This window comes from Anticarsia gemmatalis, chromosome 1 (assembly GCF_050436995.1).
Source record: "Anticarsia gemmatalis isolate Benzon Research Colony breed Stoneville strain chromosome 1, ilAntGemm2 primary, whole genome shotgun sequence".
Lineage (NCBI taxonomy): Eukaryota > Metazoa > Arthropoda > Insecta > Lepidoptera > Erebidae > Anticarsia > Anticarsia gemmatalis.
This window is the reverse complement of record NC_134745.1, coordinates 7,931,643-7,948,855: the sequence shown is the minus strand read 5'-3', so window position 1 is coordinate 7,948,855 and position 17,213 is coordinate 7,931,643. Positions and strand designations below refer to the sequence as shown.

The window sequence follows — 17,213 nt, the reverse complement described above, 5'->3', positions numbered from 1 at the left end:
AAAAGTACGAGGAATGAAATAATAAAGAAATGTTGTTATCAAAACTTTTTTTATTATCAATCATAGTAAAAATTAAAATAACACTATTTACATCATAAAATGAATCATACTAATAATACATATCATTGTCATGAATTTCGGAAATTAAAAATAATTAGACGTGCGTTTGTACGTCACGTAAAAATAAAAATTGAGTATTACAATGTTTCTAAAACTGCGTCCACTTGGTCCCTCTTTACATAGTACAAAATTCTTACCTCACTGGCACATTCATCATTCTTATCGCGCTCCTGACACTAGCACTTTCAATTCAAATACTCTAAAATCTAGATATAAGTCTTTACAACCGACGAAAAGTAAATCCACACTCTACTACATAACTTACAAATCAAAAAGTTTACTCTTTTTCGTTTTTAAATTAACGTCAACGTTATTATATGTCTTAGATAGTGTGCAAAAATCTAGTCTTAACACTGGTATTTAAGTGGGTTTCCCATTGATTAAAATGTACATAACATCAGGCATCACGTAAAATCGTAAACTAACTAAATTAAACAGACATTGATAGGCATTTTGAGCCTTAATAGAGATTCTAGTGATGACCTAAAAGCTCAGTTTTTTAGCCAACCGTATTTCCATAATGATTAGCATAACACGAGAGATATTGACAAATTATCCTTGAATAAGGAAGTTAGCTTGAACTTATTATTCAAAAGACTAGGAATGTTCACAGATACACCTGCTTACAAATACAATAAAAATCAAGTCTTCCAGTAGTTAAATTCGAGAAATATCAGCGAGCGAATAAACCTAAGTCTAGAAATAAGAGATAAAGTAAAGAACTAAAGCATACGATACAATTCAATTCCCACCGGTACGTAACGGCAGAAGCTTAGATCTAAAGTGTTTTTATTTTTATTGATAGCATATCAACTTCTTTTAAAAGTGTGTATTCTAATGAAGGGAAATTATTTAAAGGAAGTCCTTAGTTTGTAATTACCGTCCATGGAAATTGTATCGCAAGGTACACGTCATAAGGACTTAGTTACAAAATTATTCAATGCGGACCGGCCCGAAGTCGTCCGGGCATAGTACAATTTTACCCCGTTGATTCCATTCCTGTGGGAATTTTGATCCCATCGACAAACAAGAATTATATATTAATAAGAATTATACACATTGGTTTAATTGTTCAAAGGTTATGCGCGTACATATATTTCGGTGATTCATTTATTTTTATATAGATAAACGAAATCATAGCTTTGTAAAATAGCGTAGATTGATATTTCCCTGATGAACATGACCCAAGAAACATATAATAAGGTACGGTTTTAGGCATTGACTTACATTGCACTATGTACGTTGTATGGGTAATTCTGTTTTTTAGTTCCAATTTTTTGGACGTAAGTTTTTTTGCTTAAGGTCGAAATTACCGTTTCTAAAGGTCAAAATTACAATTGCCAATATAACAACGACGGTTCATAAAAAGAGTCTGAGAAAATTCTTTAAAATTTAAGCAATAAAATATAGTTTAAAAATAATTCGATAGAGCATTTCTGTACGTCTGACTGTGAATATCGAAGCCGTCATCGAGCGTATTTTATCAACTGTCTGGTTTTTACCCCGTATGCATAATAATAGGTGCGTAACGGAAAGCGGCAGCTGTCCATTTGTAACGTGCTATCGTACCGTGTCCTGCGAGTTAAGCCTCACCCTCTACACTGCCATTAATATGAACCATTGGATATTGCTTACGATTTTTTTTATTCACAAAATTTAGATTGAACTTAATTAATTACAAAACAGCACTTTACTTGTATATCGCACCATATTATCTGCCTATCCAATAAATTTTTCCTGGCGATATTTTACATGAAAATAAAACCTTTTTTTACTACAACTTTATAGGTAAAATCCATAAACGTAGTATGATCGATGTTGTCTGCCTCTAGGAATGGAAAACGACTGATCGACAGATTGTTGAAGTTGAACATTGTATACAAAAGTAATGTAGAATAAACCAAGACAGGTAGCGATTAGCGGCCGACCCTAGTATTTAGTAATATTTGTTTTTAAAAATGTTTCATACAGTAATGGCTATCTACGAATAATATTGCTACGACTAACAAATAATATGGCTATTTGTATGTTCAGTAGGCATATGTAAAAACAATCTAAAAGTCTAATTTAAATCAGACAAACCTACTAGGCTCTTGAACACCAGACTAATATTAAAACGACTAAAATTAATAAATAATAGTGATGAATAAAAGAGAGCATTAAAATTATAAATGCAATCAAGAAATTTCATTACAAAGAGAGAAATATCTGTTTAAAATTATTAGAATGCAAATTAGAGCATTTTTCTTTGTTCGACACGATAACAATTTATCAACGCTGACAGACTCTTCGATAACAAGTTATTATATCAGACAGTGTATGGCTATTGTATTAGTTAAACAGAAATGCTTCATATTATGTTAGTATAGAACCACTTCACATTTCAATGCCCAAGACTCTATCGACGACGAAAAATTGTTATCATATAAAACAATAAAAAATATTAAAATGAGGTGTTTGTGATGACTTCTAACATAATGCAGATTCATTAAACAAGTACACCCGTAGGAATTCTTGACTAAATATACTTAAATTAAAACTGCCAGGCGGATTATTATACCAACATTGTGATACACTAGTGTGAACATTGATTCATTAGAAAGCCTAGTAAATATTAAAATGTGCTCTTTGATCAATGGCTGGAAAGGGTGGATTACTTTTGACCTCTGAAACACTATGCACTTGCAATAGTAGTATTGATGGCAATAATTGTTGTGTTTTAAAATATTAAGTCTATTCTTGAAAAACTTGTATATGGCACATTTTAAAGCATTATGATTTAAAAGAGGTCATGACAACCAAAAGTACATTTAAGACAGCACTTAAGAGAAGGTTTTAATCTGACTAACAGAACTGTTATAAAACTTGCTCTCTTTAACCAATTAATATGATATTACTTAAACTTTATCAATATACTGGGGAGTGTACACAACATGTTCAGGTTTAATTGGTCATATGATTTAGTCTGCCATTGATTAAACAGCACCAATTTAATATTACTTTAGGTTTTTACATACATACACTAATGGCTGTGATACAAAATATGACAAAAAAAAATGGCACAATATCAGACATGGGTAGATCCCCTTAAATCTCAAATATTTCGTAATTTCAATTTCTAATTAATTACTTAACCCAATCTCAAAACAAGGAATGTAATAGAAATTAAGTTTTCCACATTTATATTATATCACAATAATCTACGTAAGTTTCTTTTGCTTTTCATTGTCCCTACAGCATATGCACACTTTTTTCTCTTTGAGGGACTTGGAGCATCAAGATCATACTGAGAACAGCTCTTACCTGGATGTCTGTCAGAGCGGCATGATCTACAGAACTGATATGAGCATGTAACACTGGTGCACTCAACCCATTCCTCACCAGTTACTTCTTCTGTTACCTTAGCAGGATGTGAACATCGTACACACGGTAGCTGCAATCTTGAATCCCGCGAAGCAGACTAGAACAATACCAAAATGTTATTCTTCATACTAGAAGACACGAAGACAAGATAATGAGTATTTAATTGATGTTAAACCTCTATCATATTCTTGATTTCTTACAAATAAGAGGCCTCATCTCATTTATAGGACAATTTTTTTAAGACAGATATATGGTTTAAAATTATAGTTGATAAGACATTTTAGAGATGAGGATTGTATGACATAACTGTAATAGACAGTTGTGAAATACCTACATAAAACATTGATAATAATATTAGTTACCTTGGTAAACTTCCTGAATCTGTTTGATCTTGGTGAATGTGGTGGGCTCACAGGGGCAGTGCTTGCGGGTTCCTCAATTATCTCATTGTGAATTTCCTTAAGACATCCACCGAAATACTTATTGTATACTCTATAATTTTTATCTCTTCCACAATTCTCCTGGTTTTCTTGAGCTGTTCTTAAGTATTGCCTTAATTCAATCTTCCTTACTTTACGAGTATATGTTTTCCATATCTGGTACCATGATTTGCTAACAAAACAAAACTTATAGCTGTCTTCGTGGTTTAGATTTTGAAGTATATTAGTGAGTGCTGGTATAGCCCTTGCTTCATGTAACAAACTAAGAATATCTATTTTTTGGTTAGGTCTCACTAGAGGTTTTTCCTGCACTTTAGGTCTTTCCTCAGGAACTGGCTCAAGCTCATGCTTTTTACATGTGAGTGTATGTATTGAGAAGTCAAGTTTCTTTGCAGATTTGCATGAGTTTGGGTTACAATCCCGTTTGACTGGTGTAATAGGATATGGCAATATTGGTTCAGAGACTTTCAATCTGCAGATAAATCTTGTGTTTGTTTTGACTCGGCGAGGACTTTCTGGTAGGATGCATATTGTGGTGTTTTCTTTATCTTCACAAACCTCTAGACTTTCAATTTGACCTGCTATCACTGTTGTTGGTGTTGGTATTGTTTGTTTGGCGACCTCAGTACCAGGATGAGGCCGCTTGATGCCGCGTCTCGATGGCGAAGTGTCCGTTGAAATGTCATTGCGTGGTTTTAGCGGGCCGTACCTTGAAAGCCGTCGGACGTTCAAATCCGGGGTCACATTAATGTAAGGTGTCGTTGATTGATCAAGAAACTCACTAGAAAGATCAGAATGATCAAACGAACCGGGAGTAAATGATGTGTGATAGCCACTGTCTTCATTCCTGTAGTAGTTGATATTTTCATAAGATAATGCCGACATGGTGGTCTCCGCATACTCAGAGTGTACGGCCATTATTTGATGATCGTAAAGAGTAGGCCTTCTACTATAGTCCCATGGTAAAAATCAGAATCTAGTTCTTTTCAAGTTAGAAATTGTTCACAACATTCTATGTGAGATACACACACGATCGAAAGCTACGATACTCTATCAGCATATGCCACAATACTCAACTGTTTTCATCTTGTAAACACAAGAAAACATAATCGGCACCAAAATTTCATAGTTTACCAAGAGAAGAATTGCACAGTTAACAATCAGCAAACAATCCGAAACAATCCAAGAATCCTATGTATCAAACTACTATCTATGGTTGAACAAATTGATGGGAGAGAATCTCGACAGTGTCAGTTAAAAATGCCATAGACAGACATAGACGAATTCGAATACATAGGATGATTTGAAAAGGATCCAAGTTAATAAAAATTCTAATATATATTTTAATTTTAGATACATAACACAGAAGTTTCTTTTTACTTTTTATTAAATCTTATAGAGCTAAAGCTTTATAATATACTAGCTGACCCGCGCAACTTCGTTTGCGTGTATCCCGCTACTTCGACAAATACAGTCAACGCACCAACACATATTGGATACTAATTTTCAATTCACAATAACTTCTCTTTCCCTTAACCGCGTTTAAAATATTAAAATGTTTTTTGGTTTCTGTGACTCTTCTTTGATCCCCCCCCCCTATCAGTTTTTGGAAAAAATATTTTAGTAATGTACAGATTTTTTTTTTGTCTTATATGTATAGATCAAAGTCGTAGTACCTACTTTTTAATATTATTTATTTTTTATGTACCGTTTTTTCGCCGACGCGCTATTTATAGGGACGCTGCCCCCGCCGCCGCGGCCGGCCCGTACCGTGCCGCAATACTAATATCGTGATATCTCCTAAACTATATGTCTAAATAACACACTGTAAACTGCAAAAATAATCTAAATTAAATGCTCGTGATGATGAACTTACTTATTTTGATAAGGATATATGTATTATTGGTTATATCACCAGTTAAACATCACCCAACGAATTAAATATTTTTTTAATACAGAAAAGTAGTTTTTGTTACTTAAATAAAAAAGCTGGATATATGTCATCGCGGACTTTTTTGTAGAACTAATAAAGACCAATGTTTTTGCTATACATTGTTCTTACTTGTATCCAACGGTATAAGCGGCGCACGCACAAATGCAATCTTCAATTAGATTTTTTTTCTGACTTCTTGGACATAAATCGCTATAACTCAGCTAATATAGTTTCAATGTATTTCAATTATATATAAAAACCTGTCGGAGAAAATACTCTTTCTATTAGTGAAAACCGCATCAAAATCCGTTGCGTAGTTTTAAAGTTTTATGCATACGAAGGGACTACAGACAAAATGGGCGACTTTGTTTTATACTATGTAGTGATTAGATATCCTTATACCTACTTATTTATTCACTTTATCTGTTAAGTGTCAGCTATTCTGTCTGTATCTCTACTGCATTGTTTTATAATTTTAGAGTCTTTACATGTAATTAAACGAAATTGATGCATTTTATAAATAAAAAAGACGTGTTTTAAATAATGCTTTTATTATAATTATAGTTTGATTTTAACATTGGTTGGTAATTTGTGCTCGAATCTTTACCAATTAAGCTACCTGTACATTCAGTTATTTTACCTGCGTAGGTACTTAATAATAAGATTATTATTTTATGATTATGAATATAGTGAATATTAAATCCAGACATGAAATATCGCTTATCAATAATATGTGCTACAAGTATATTAATAATTCATCTGTGCGATATTTGACTGACGCTTGCTTTTGATTGACAGATTTTACACGAATTCTATAATTTAGCTGTCTGTGGTCGTGGATATCAATAAAAAATACTGTGATTTTACAACAATTGGATTTCATTTTCGGTGCATTTCATTGTTAAGTACAATGTAGATTAATATTTTAAATTGTTATTTGTACACTGATTTATTGGCAGCGTAGATTTCATGAATTTATTTGAAAGCGGTTGTCAAAATGGCTCTTAAAGACTTGTGTAGATTATGTGCAAAAAAAGACGATTTTTCAAAAGATTTGTTAGAAGAAAGCAATAGAAATGTTTTAAAACTAATTCAAGACTTTATACAAATAATGGTAAGTATCTTATCGCACTATAAGTGTTAGTAATCCTTCCTCTTACTTAGCATGTACTTACTTTAGTAAAACTATACTATTCTGAAATAGGCAATGTTTTGAAACTTATAAAACTAAATAAGTTTATTAAACGAACGACAATTTTATTATACGTGGCCCATAAAAATAATAAAAGGTCTCTGAGTATATTGTACAAACATCTGTGTCTCTAAACATTCTAAAATGTTTCTTATGTACTCTTTGTTTTAGGTATATGAAAGTGATCATTTACCAACAAAAATTTGTATAGATTGTGAAGAAAAAATGATTTCATTTCAACTGTTTGTACTTGAATGCTATAAAGCTCAAGATACTTTAAAACGGATGCATGAAGATAGTTTTAAAACACTGCAAATAAAACTTGAAAAACTGCCAGTGGATTTTGGGGTGTCTGTCATCAAAACTGAGGTGAGTAAAAACATAGTACTTTTTAGACCATACCTTATAATTAAGAGGGTATCTCAATTATCCAATTATATTCTATTACTGTATTATAATATCATCAGCATACCTGTTTATGTTTTGATGTATAATATTCAAAATCATTATCTCATGTACATTTATGATCTGAGTGAGCATTTATGTATCTATTTTGTGTACTGGTATGGCTCAAAATTTAAAATAAAGCAAATATATTTTTAGAAATGTAGGAATAGTACTAACTATAGTAGGAATTAAATTGCTATAAATTGCTACACCACAGTCATCTGAGTCTCAATTATATGATGATGGCCATACCTTCCTCCATGATTGAAAGTAATATTTTCCTATAGTGTGCATGTGTTCTATAGTGTACTATCTCCATCTTTAAATGTATAATAATTTGTGTTTCAGGTCAAGGATGAAGTGACAGCTGATGATATTGTTTGTAAGTATTTCATTTTAGATGTTCTGTTGAAATTTATCACTCACAATACTTATTTCCTGACCATAAAATCAATTTGTTTTGACTCTTGTCATATAGAACCAGATTTAACTCTTAAAATTACATCTGTGAACCAATAGCCCACAACCATTTAATATGATTACAGCTGCCCTAAGTGATGAAGCCGCTTTGTCAGTCATTGATGCCTATCCAGAAACAAGTGATAATCATGACATAGATCTGAATAACGATGATGTTGATCATCACAACAACGATGATGATGATGATGAAGATGATGACACAGATGATGATTTCTTTGAGAATGTAGCTATTGCAGCACTGAAAGATGTGAAAATGAAACAAATGAGAAAGAAAGATATAACGGAAGAAGAAGCAGAAGAATTCAATAAAGTCTTAAAAAAACCCAATTTAAAAGTTAAGGATTTTGTAAAGTAAGTACTGAATTATGAATTGATTCTATTAACATCTTTACTTAATTCCAGTGTCCTAGATTGCAGTATTAAAGGTCCCTTATTATTCCTGAAATTTGATTGATTATCTTAATACATTACAATGTGCATAGGAGTTGTAAATAAATAAATAAATAATAAGATATCTTTTGTATTATACCCAAAGTCTCAAGCTTGCAGTTAAGTGCAATTACCAGATGCACTTAATGCAAGGTTAGGGCATTACCAGTACTAAGAGGCAGCATTTAATCAAGATATGTTTGTGTCCCCAGGCTCAAGTGTAACTTTTGTGAAGAAAAAATGAAATCATGGAGTGCTTTAAGAGCACATTATGGAACAAAACACAAAAGCAAACCGTTTGTGTTTTGTCTCTGTGGTTTTGTTGTACGATCTAAAAGTGTTCTATACAAACACGTATCAGATCATAAAGTACAAAGTAGACAGCTAAAGAAGGCCTCTGAAAATGACAATGACAATGAGAATGAAAATGAAGATGAGAAGCAAGAAATAAAATATGCAAACCTAAATGTTAAAGATTTTATAAGGTAAGTTTATGTAATGATTGCTTTTAAATTATATTTTTGTTTGGTTTAAGATTTCATTCAAGTTTTTTGTGTTTGTATTAAGTATTAGAAATAATTATGACTTGCTGAGGAAAACATAGTGATAAAACAGAGCATGATTAAAAATATGTTTAATAATTTTTTGAGAGTGGTGGACTCAAGGCCTAACCTTTCCCTTGTTTAGGAAAAGACCCTTGCCCAGCCGTAGGGCAGTAGAAATAGGGGTGGGTAGAGGTAGTAGGAGAGAAAAGTTTGTCAAATTTTACAGTTCTGTCTCATTTCGTATTCTCTAAGCTAAAAAGACAACATAATGGACAATAAACAAGCACAAATTACTGAATCTCGGCTTTATAGATGAAAAGCAGTTGTAACAAAATATCTTTGTGATTTACAGGTTCATTTGTCCAAAGTGTCAAAAGGAATTTTCAAGTTGGTATCGTTTGAGGGCTCATTGCGATAAAATGCACAAAATAAAGACCACAGTTTCTTGTAGCTGCGGTATAACACTTAAATCTAAATCTGTTATGTACAAACATGTACAGGACCATAGGAACCCCAATACACTTGCGTAAGTACCCGTATTATCATTAAACATAAAACAGTCTGTCAAATCATTCTTCGTGTTCGTGATTATCTCTATGATGATCGTAACGTTTTCAGGAAAGTTTAAAAAATAGACAATGTGATTGATTCACGAAAGTGTTTAATTAAGTTTTGTGTAAATTGGTTGAACTAGGACAAAATTGTTAATGATGTCCAGAAAAAGTATTAGGCTTTGAGTTTGAGCTGAACGATAGTTGCTGAGTTCACTAGTTTTAAGACTTTTTGAGAAGAATAATATTAAAACAATCTTTCTTTCAGGTGCGACCAGTGCCCACGAATAACTAAGACTTTGTCAGCCTTGAATAAACATAAAATGAGACATATACCAAAAAGTGAACGAAAGTACATATGTTCTAATTGCAATAAAATATTCACTACTAAGGACGCGCTGAAGTCACACGAGAGATCACACATACCCATAGAAGAACGCAAGATATATCACTGCGAAATGTGCAATATGAAGTAAGTACAATGTTTTTTTCTGACTGGCTTCATCTAGGTTCCACTCGATACTACACTTATTAAATTAGTTGAAATTCTAGAAAACAGCAGCCTCTTTAAACAACTTCCACAAAAGGAGGCTTTTCATCGTATGGGGTCAATCTGACTTACTTTATTATTATGTAAAAGCTAGGTCCAATTTAAAATATTTTGTCGTGAGATTAAACTTAAACTAAAAATCGGCTAGGGTTTTCCATATCACTTCGAATTTTTACAGAAGAATAAACCTTAGAGTAGCATAATTTGTGAACAAATTAATCAAATATTCCCAAGAACTGGTAATGGTGCTTACAGTTGCTTTGGCACATTCATTCTACAGCATAAAAATTATAACTGTGATTAATTACTTTTTGCTGAATACTAATATTTTCTATATCGTCAGGTTTACAACTCGTTCGTCGGCGGCGTCCCACAAGCGGGTAGTACACGACAAGATCAAGGGCTACGTGTGCGATCTGTGCGGGTACGCGTGCGGCACCAATGGCGAGCTGCGCCAGCACCGCGCTATACACAGCGATGAAAAACCTTTCACCTGCAGGAAATGTTCTAAATCGTATGTATTTACAAAACCCAATAGCCCCATTTTCACACACACTCTATCGCACATGAAACAACAATCGCGCACAAGACCACGCGCCGAGCTCATCATTGCAAGGGAAGACCGCGCTGCTTTACCGCGTGTAATCATGTGCGCTCCTGAGAATGTGCGATAGAGTGTGTAAAGGCGGCCATTTTATCACGCCTCATTTTAATCATCTTTAATGCTAGCACAAACAGACTGCAGTTGATGAATTTTAAAGACGTATAAGAGTAGACGGTGAATTCGCATATTTACGTTAGGCGCGCATTTATTTTAAAGGTTTTATTTGTATAGCATTTTTAAACTAAAGTACTAATAGGACAAGATTAAAAATTGTGAGTGAAATCATTCTTTGTCCTTTTTGTAGAGCTTATAAATACAAGTTTCAATAGAGAAATGTTGATCAGAATTTTTTCTTTGAAATTTTGGTTCATTAGTTATTCTAACGACTCTTATTGACAGGTTCAAAACGTATTCGAATCTCAAGACGCACATCGACACTCACGAGGAGACGTCGTACGAGTGCTACATCTGCCGGCGCATACTGAACAGTCGCCGTACCTTGCGCAAACATCTACTGGTGCACGAAGATAAATGCAAACATGTTTGCGCTTACTGTAATAAAGCCTTCAAGAGGAGACAGACTTTGAAGGTTCGTTTATCTGTATTACATTTTATGGGACATTTCCCACCAGGTATAATTGAATGGTTCTCTTTCTTCAGTGTGCAGTAGGCTACAAAAGTGGCTTAATATTATACAATCTTTGTACCCTGTATTCTAACATTATTTTGCTTGTTACTCCATTAAGGAGAAAGTTGAAAATTCAATTCAAATAATTTTTTTATTCCAACCTGTTTCGACTGGATTTGGTTTTGAAACTCATTGGAGTTACAAAATAAAGAGGTTTTGGAAATATTCTGTTGTCAACCGACTTTCTGTTACTGATTGTACGCGTACGTGTACACTCACTGATAATAATACGCTAGAGTTATTATAAAGACAACCAAGAGCAAATATTTCTAGTTCATTCTATCCATATAATTCGTGTACAATGACACGGTGACACGGTGGTGTGTGTGTGTGTGTTCAGGTGCACATGTACACGCACACGGGCGACAAGCCGCTGACGTGCAAGTGGTGCGACGAGCGCTTCAGCTACGCCTCCACGCTGCGCTCGCACCGCCTGCGCTGTCACCCCGACAAGATCGCGGCGCAGGCGCACGACTCCTACAACAACTACAACCACAACCACAACCACGTCGCCATGGAACAGGTACATTTTAGACTAGCTTCTTTTTGCGCCTAAATGACCAGGTAGTCTAGTCTAGTCTAGTCATGTTATACTTTAGTATTTTTTTTATACACGATATTGGTGTGTAAGAATCAACATGAACGCTCATATTCCTGGGTGTAGTAAAAAGCACTCGAGTAGCAAGTATAGGCATACAAGCATAGGGTTTCAGTCAGTCAGTCCTTTGTGAAAGGGCGTTCACAAAGGACTGAAACCAATTTTAGATTCAGAATTTCGTTTCGTCTTAGCATTGCGAAGGGATCCTCAATACTTGGACGTTATGAGTATTAAAAAAAACAAAGTTTATTTAATGTTCAATAATTTCTCAACAACGTTATTTTAAGAGGCTTAACGTTCAGTAGCAGAAGCTGAAGTCTTAAAAATTGGAAAACAAAATATGATCACCCATTTCCAGATTGATTCAGTCGCTATGCCGTATATAGTAATTATCAAATATTATTGGCAAAATAAATTCAATCATTTTCTTATTTCCAGGAATACATAAAGAACGACGTGCCAAATGTGAATGTTGCGATAACAAAGAATGAAGTTGAGGCTATATAATTTACACTGTTAACACTGTATCCTGCTGTTCTTACAAACTGTTAGTATTTTTAAATGTTACTGTATTAGAAAACTTAGTTATTTAAATAGTTTGAATATTATGTAATTACAATTTTGTTGTATTATATATTTTTTGAAACTTATAAATTATATTATTATGACATTAAATGAACGTAAGTGTAGCTAGTAGTAATAAATAGAGATGTAAAAGTATAATAATTTCTTACTATAAACCTTATTGTTAAGTCGATCAAAGACGAATGGGTCTTAGAATTTCAAGGCAGACGAAGTTCGCAAAACTTTGACAAGTTAATCGATTTATTAGCTGTTGAGAATAACTGAACTTCCAAAGTAAGGAGTACTTACCCAACTAGAATATTAGTGGCCCAAAGAAAATAGTGCCTATGTAAAATTAATGATTGAATGATGAAATATACATATTTTGTATTTGATTAATTTTACACGACGACATTAGTATACTTCCATAATCCTGCATGATTGAACCATGAAATAATATAATCATGAATATTGTAATTATGAATTAAATTACTACCACATACATATTTTTTGTTTCTGTTTAACATACTTACCTTAGATAAGTTACTTGGTAGATTTTCTAGATAACCCATTAAAATGATCATGTTATGTACGTACATATAAGTATTCCTTGGGGAAATAGTGTATACTATTTCTCCAAGGAGTACATATATAATGGCTCATGTTGATAGACCGTAGAAATCGTAAACCATTCTAGCGTCGTTTCATGATCTTCGAAGAATCATGTAAACAGCCCAGCATCACATTCTGAGGTACAGTACTTCTTTTAATAATAATTGATTAAATTAAAATATCCAGCTAAGGTTAGGAGTCAGTATAGGTTTGATTAACGATACAGGTCCTGTAACTTTCGTTCGCAATTCCGATAGCTCAGTGGAGTACACAGGGATTTGGTGCAAAAAATAAAGTAGGACCTACTAAACCTAAACTAGAAGACACAAGAAAGAAAAATTGTTGATGAGGGTCTAATGCCCTTCTATGTTCAAGAAGACCCGGTGCTCTACAACTCCTAGCCATACTATAGCTACTTTAGCCATAGTTATTCGACTATAGCAGCTTACGTATTTTCATTCGCCAATTCAATTAATCTGATTGTTAACTACGTAGAGTGACTGAAGTTGTAGGTATAATAAATATCCATATCAACAACGGTTTCAAGAAATTTCGCCAGAAGGTCATCGTGTATTGTGTTTACATTACATTAGTGAGTGACAGTGACATGTTTGTTGGATCTTGTGAAGGTATTAGTTTCATTATTACGAAAGCTTTTGCTGCCATGAAATATGTAAGCAAAGTAAGGCCATTTTATTCACTTGCTAGGATTATTAATATTTTAACCGATTCATGGCCAATGACTCAACAGTTGAGTCATTAAAAAACCTTTAGGAAGGCCGATGGCTCAATTGGTGAGTCAAACCAAAATTGTATAAAAACGGATATTAAAAAAAAAAAAACACTTAAACTACCATTTTTCAGATCTCATTAAACATTTCCGTGAATATCAGACCTGGCCCTTCAATTTAGAGAATATTTTTATTAGTCAGGTGTCATAAACCTATTACTTGCAACTATTACGAGATTGAGTGAATGGACGCTTCTTTGGTACACTTTTTTGTAAAATCGATTGACTACAGCTTGGAAAACCTTGATTTTCTTTATCTTCAATTTGTTGATCATGGAAATCAGTAAACATTGCCTGGCTACATTCAGTAAAATCGTTGTAGTCCTGATTATCTACAAATAATATTACAATAATAAATAATGATTGAATACTACTAAAATGTTTACTACCTCTGCAATATTTCATTAAAACCAACAAATACTACCTTGAAACGCCATATTAACTTTTATTATCCACAAATTCGAATAGGAGAACACAGTAACACGTTTCTGGTTGTCAGACTGGCTCGAATGATGGCGAAAAGCATTAAATCATTACAAGGAGCCAATGACTCATCAGTTGAGTCATCCTTCAGGGAGGCCGATGGCTCAAATGGTGAGCCACCGACCAATGAATGGGGCCTGGCTGAAATGTTCACGAAAATGAAGGTGGCAATGAATCGGTTAATAGTTAGGTATAAAACACGTTTTTTTTTACTTCGGAAATATTTTCATGTAGGGGAAGCGCGCGTAAAAGTTATTATAAGTGTAGAAAGTAGGAGGAATGGAATTCGTATTATTACGAAATTGAAAGAAAACAATGTGATTTTATTTGTAAGATACACGACGAACATAAGGAATGAAAGCTGGGTCGTGCTCGCGAGGGACTCTACAAAATATACAAGTGACAGATACAAATTACTACCAGGCTCGACACAATTTGCGGCTCACAGAATGTCCCAGCTCTTTGTATAAAAATGGCCAATGCCTGTTGTACACTGAGATACCATTCTAAGGCTTAAAGTTTAAGTTTCACTCAAAAGATAAAAATAGAAACAAATGCATATTTGAATCGCAGTGAAAAGTAATTGGCTATTAGTGCCTGCATTCTTCTGATACTTAGGTATGTGTACAACATTCTTACTAAGCCTCAGATATAACTTAGATACAAGGTCAGGCTCAGTAAGATTGTGGTACTTAATATAATCGATCTACACCTATATAAAGTTACTAGGTAGTTATTGCTTATTGATAGCAGTGTTACGTCGAAAAGGCTTTGATTAATAACGTTGGTTTTAATAGTTGATTCTAATGATAAATGTCGTCACGGCCCTAGCTGAGTGTGAAGCGAGCCATGTCGGAGGTGGATCCAAATTGAGATAAGGGTAGTCACTCACACACGTCAGAGGGCTGGCGCGCCGCCAACCACCCCCGGCGCGCGAGGACGAGCTCTCGCCCCCGCACTTAACAACTTATTACGTAACACTGCAAAAACTAAACACTTACATCTAGTATTCCAACAAAGTATTATTTCATTCTCAACGTACAGAATGTTTTATCTACACGTCTGCGATAAAATATGACTCGGCATAACGAAGACATAAATTATATTGTATCGAAGCAAATGTTTTTTCTCCGATTTGAAATACGGCGCATACGGTACCTATGTATTGATCGTGGTAAAGCAATAATCCGATATAAAATTGCTAAAAACAGAATGAGAATACGTTCAATTCATTGATAATAGGTTCTATTTAAGGGCTCCGTGGTCAATGAAAGGAATTTCGAGAATAAGGAATCTTTAGTCCTCACCTTTGGTGTATTCTAAGTGGGTAGTGCCTAAAGAATCATCAAACGGAAATGGGTGTTTTCAGAATCTCGTTTTTGGCAAAGTTTCATCCATCATACCTACGTACTTAGCCGACTGAAAATTGTCGAGTGTAAACTTACCTTTACGGGCTGCCTAAAATTTAACCCTGGGTTAATTATATTGAAGTTGCTTTAATTGATCGAGAAACAGCCTGAAATAACATTGTTTGACCTGAAAATCATAATTGAATTGAGACCACAATCTGAATTTCAACTGTATCTTATAAATCAATACTCCTAAATATTATAGGTACTAAAAGACCGATGTATTATGTCAGTCCCGTGAGACTAAATTGTCCTCTTGCCGTGCTTAGCTTATCAGTGGTAATTCAAATTATAGTCTCTGTAATATTTACTTAGTTGTCAATTAGCAGAAGTTATACCTATGACTTAGGTAGTCGTAACTTATGTACCTATACAAGAATTTGCTAATAGATATCAGCTTGGTGATGTCGTATACATTTCACACTGCATATAAATCATTCAGAACCTTTCTATATATAAACTTTTGCAAGTTACAAGAGTTAAATGAATTGAATAATTAATGCTATCGGAATCTAACAAGCTACTCAAGTGATATTGGACTTAGTAAAAACGTGTTACTTAAATAAAGTTACCAATTAACTTGTAAAAAACATACTTATTAGCTAAGACCCTCATTAAAGTAATATATTATATTATATGAATACTTCTAAAATAACTTCGAGACAAGGTTGACCTCTAATCATATGAAAGTCTTCTATTTTTTTGCGTCTAGAAACTAGTCCATGTATTCTCTTAGGCCTAGTACATAATATATATTGTATATGTGGACAACCTTCAGGTGTCGTTTGCTTGCATATGTTAGTATGAACATTGTCATTCCTGGACCAGAGTAAAGACAAGTGCCTAATATAAAAAAAAGCCCTCCGTCTGATAATTTTCACACGGCCTTATGTAGATAGTGATGATTGAATTAAAATTTGTTTCATTTATATGTGGTATGTAACTTAAACTTTGTAACGTGCTCGGCAAATGGCAATAGGTAACTTCTATTACATGGAACTAACATTGTTAACGACAAAATGGGTGTTTATAACACACCTCTGCCTAAACCTTCTGGTAAATCAGGCATGATATTATGTATGCATGTATGTATGTACCCCTAAATAGTATTCAACCTAGTAAGTTTAATATACAAGAAAAAGCTATTTCATCGTGAGTTTTCCATTCCGTTGATAGAATTTAAATGGATAAAATTCCTTAGGTAATATATGAAAGTCATAAATCGTAGGTAGAACTCACGTGACATATTGCGATTGCCTGACTAGTTTCGGACCCTGGACACTTGATAAATGAGCCGAGTACCCTAGCGTGACAACGTTAGAAGCCGAAGATATCTATGTTAGCTGTATTTCATAGTATCCGCTGGAAAGCACTTTATTTTGAAGGTGTTGACAATATTAATTCATCAATGTAAG

The 17,213-nt window shown here is 33.8% G+C and overlaps 2 protein-coding genes across 2 annotated transcripts; one reads left to right on the top strand and one right to left on the bottom strand.

Moving 5' to 3' along the window:
- Positions 1–32: 32 nt before the first annotated feature.
- Positions 33–5,523, bottom strand: Rca1 (Regulator of cyclin A1). Its single transcript, XM_076116530.1, has 2 exons — positions 3,846–5,523; positions 33–3,580 (listed from the first exon to the last, which is right to left on the bottom strand). Exons 1-2 carry the CDS (start codon positions 4,839–4,841, stop codon positions 3,311–3,313), a joined length of 1,266 nt encoding a protein of 421 aa, XP_075972645.1. The 5' UTR covers positions 4,842–5,523; the 3' UTR covers positions 33–3,310.
- Positions 5,524–5,747: 224 nt separating this feature from the next.
- Positions 5,748–13,008, top strand: LOC142974257 (uncharacterized). The gene is made up of 11 exons (XM_076116459.1): positions 5,748–6,970; positions 7,220–7,417; positions 7,844–7,877; positions 8,041–8,326; positions 8,617–8,889; positions 9,302–9,475; positions 9,769–9,972; positions 10,394–10,564; positions 11,054–11,243; positions 11,683–11,865; positions 12,379–13,008. The coding sequence occupies exons 1-11, from the start codon at positions 6,854–6,856 to the stop codon at positions 12,445–12,447; spliced, it is 1,899 nt and encodes a 632-aa protein (XP_075972574.1). The 5' UTR covers positions 5,748–6,853; the 3' UTR covers positions 12,448–13,008.
- Positions 13,009–17,213: the final 4,205 nt, after the last annotated feature.

Coding starts and splice junctions, on each gene's coding strand:
- Rca1 (XM_076116530.1), bottom strand. CDS start 4,841: ATGGCCGTACACTCTGAGTATGCGGAGACCACCATGTCGGCATTATCT. Junction 3,581..3,845: donor GATTCAGGAAGTTTACCAAG/GTAACTAATATT, acceptor GTATTGTTCTAG/TCTGCTTCGCGGGATTCAAG.
- LOC142974257 (XM_076116459.1), top strand. CDS start 6,854: ATGGCTCTTAAAGACTTGTGTAGATTATGTGCAAAAAAAGACGATTTT. Junction 6,971..7,219: donor AAGACTTTATACAAATAATG/GTAAGTATCTTA, acceptor TCTTTGTTTTAG/GTATATGAAAGTGATCATTT. Junction 8,890..9,301: donor AATGTTAAAGATTTTATAAG/GTAAGTTTATGT, acceptor TGTGATTTACAG/GTTCATTTGTCCAAAGTGTC.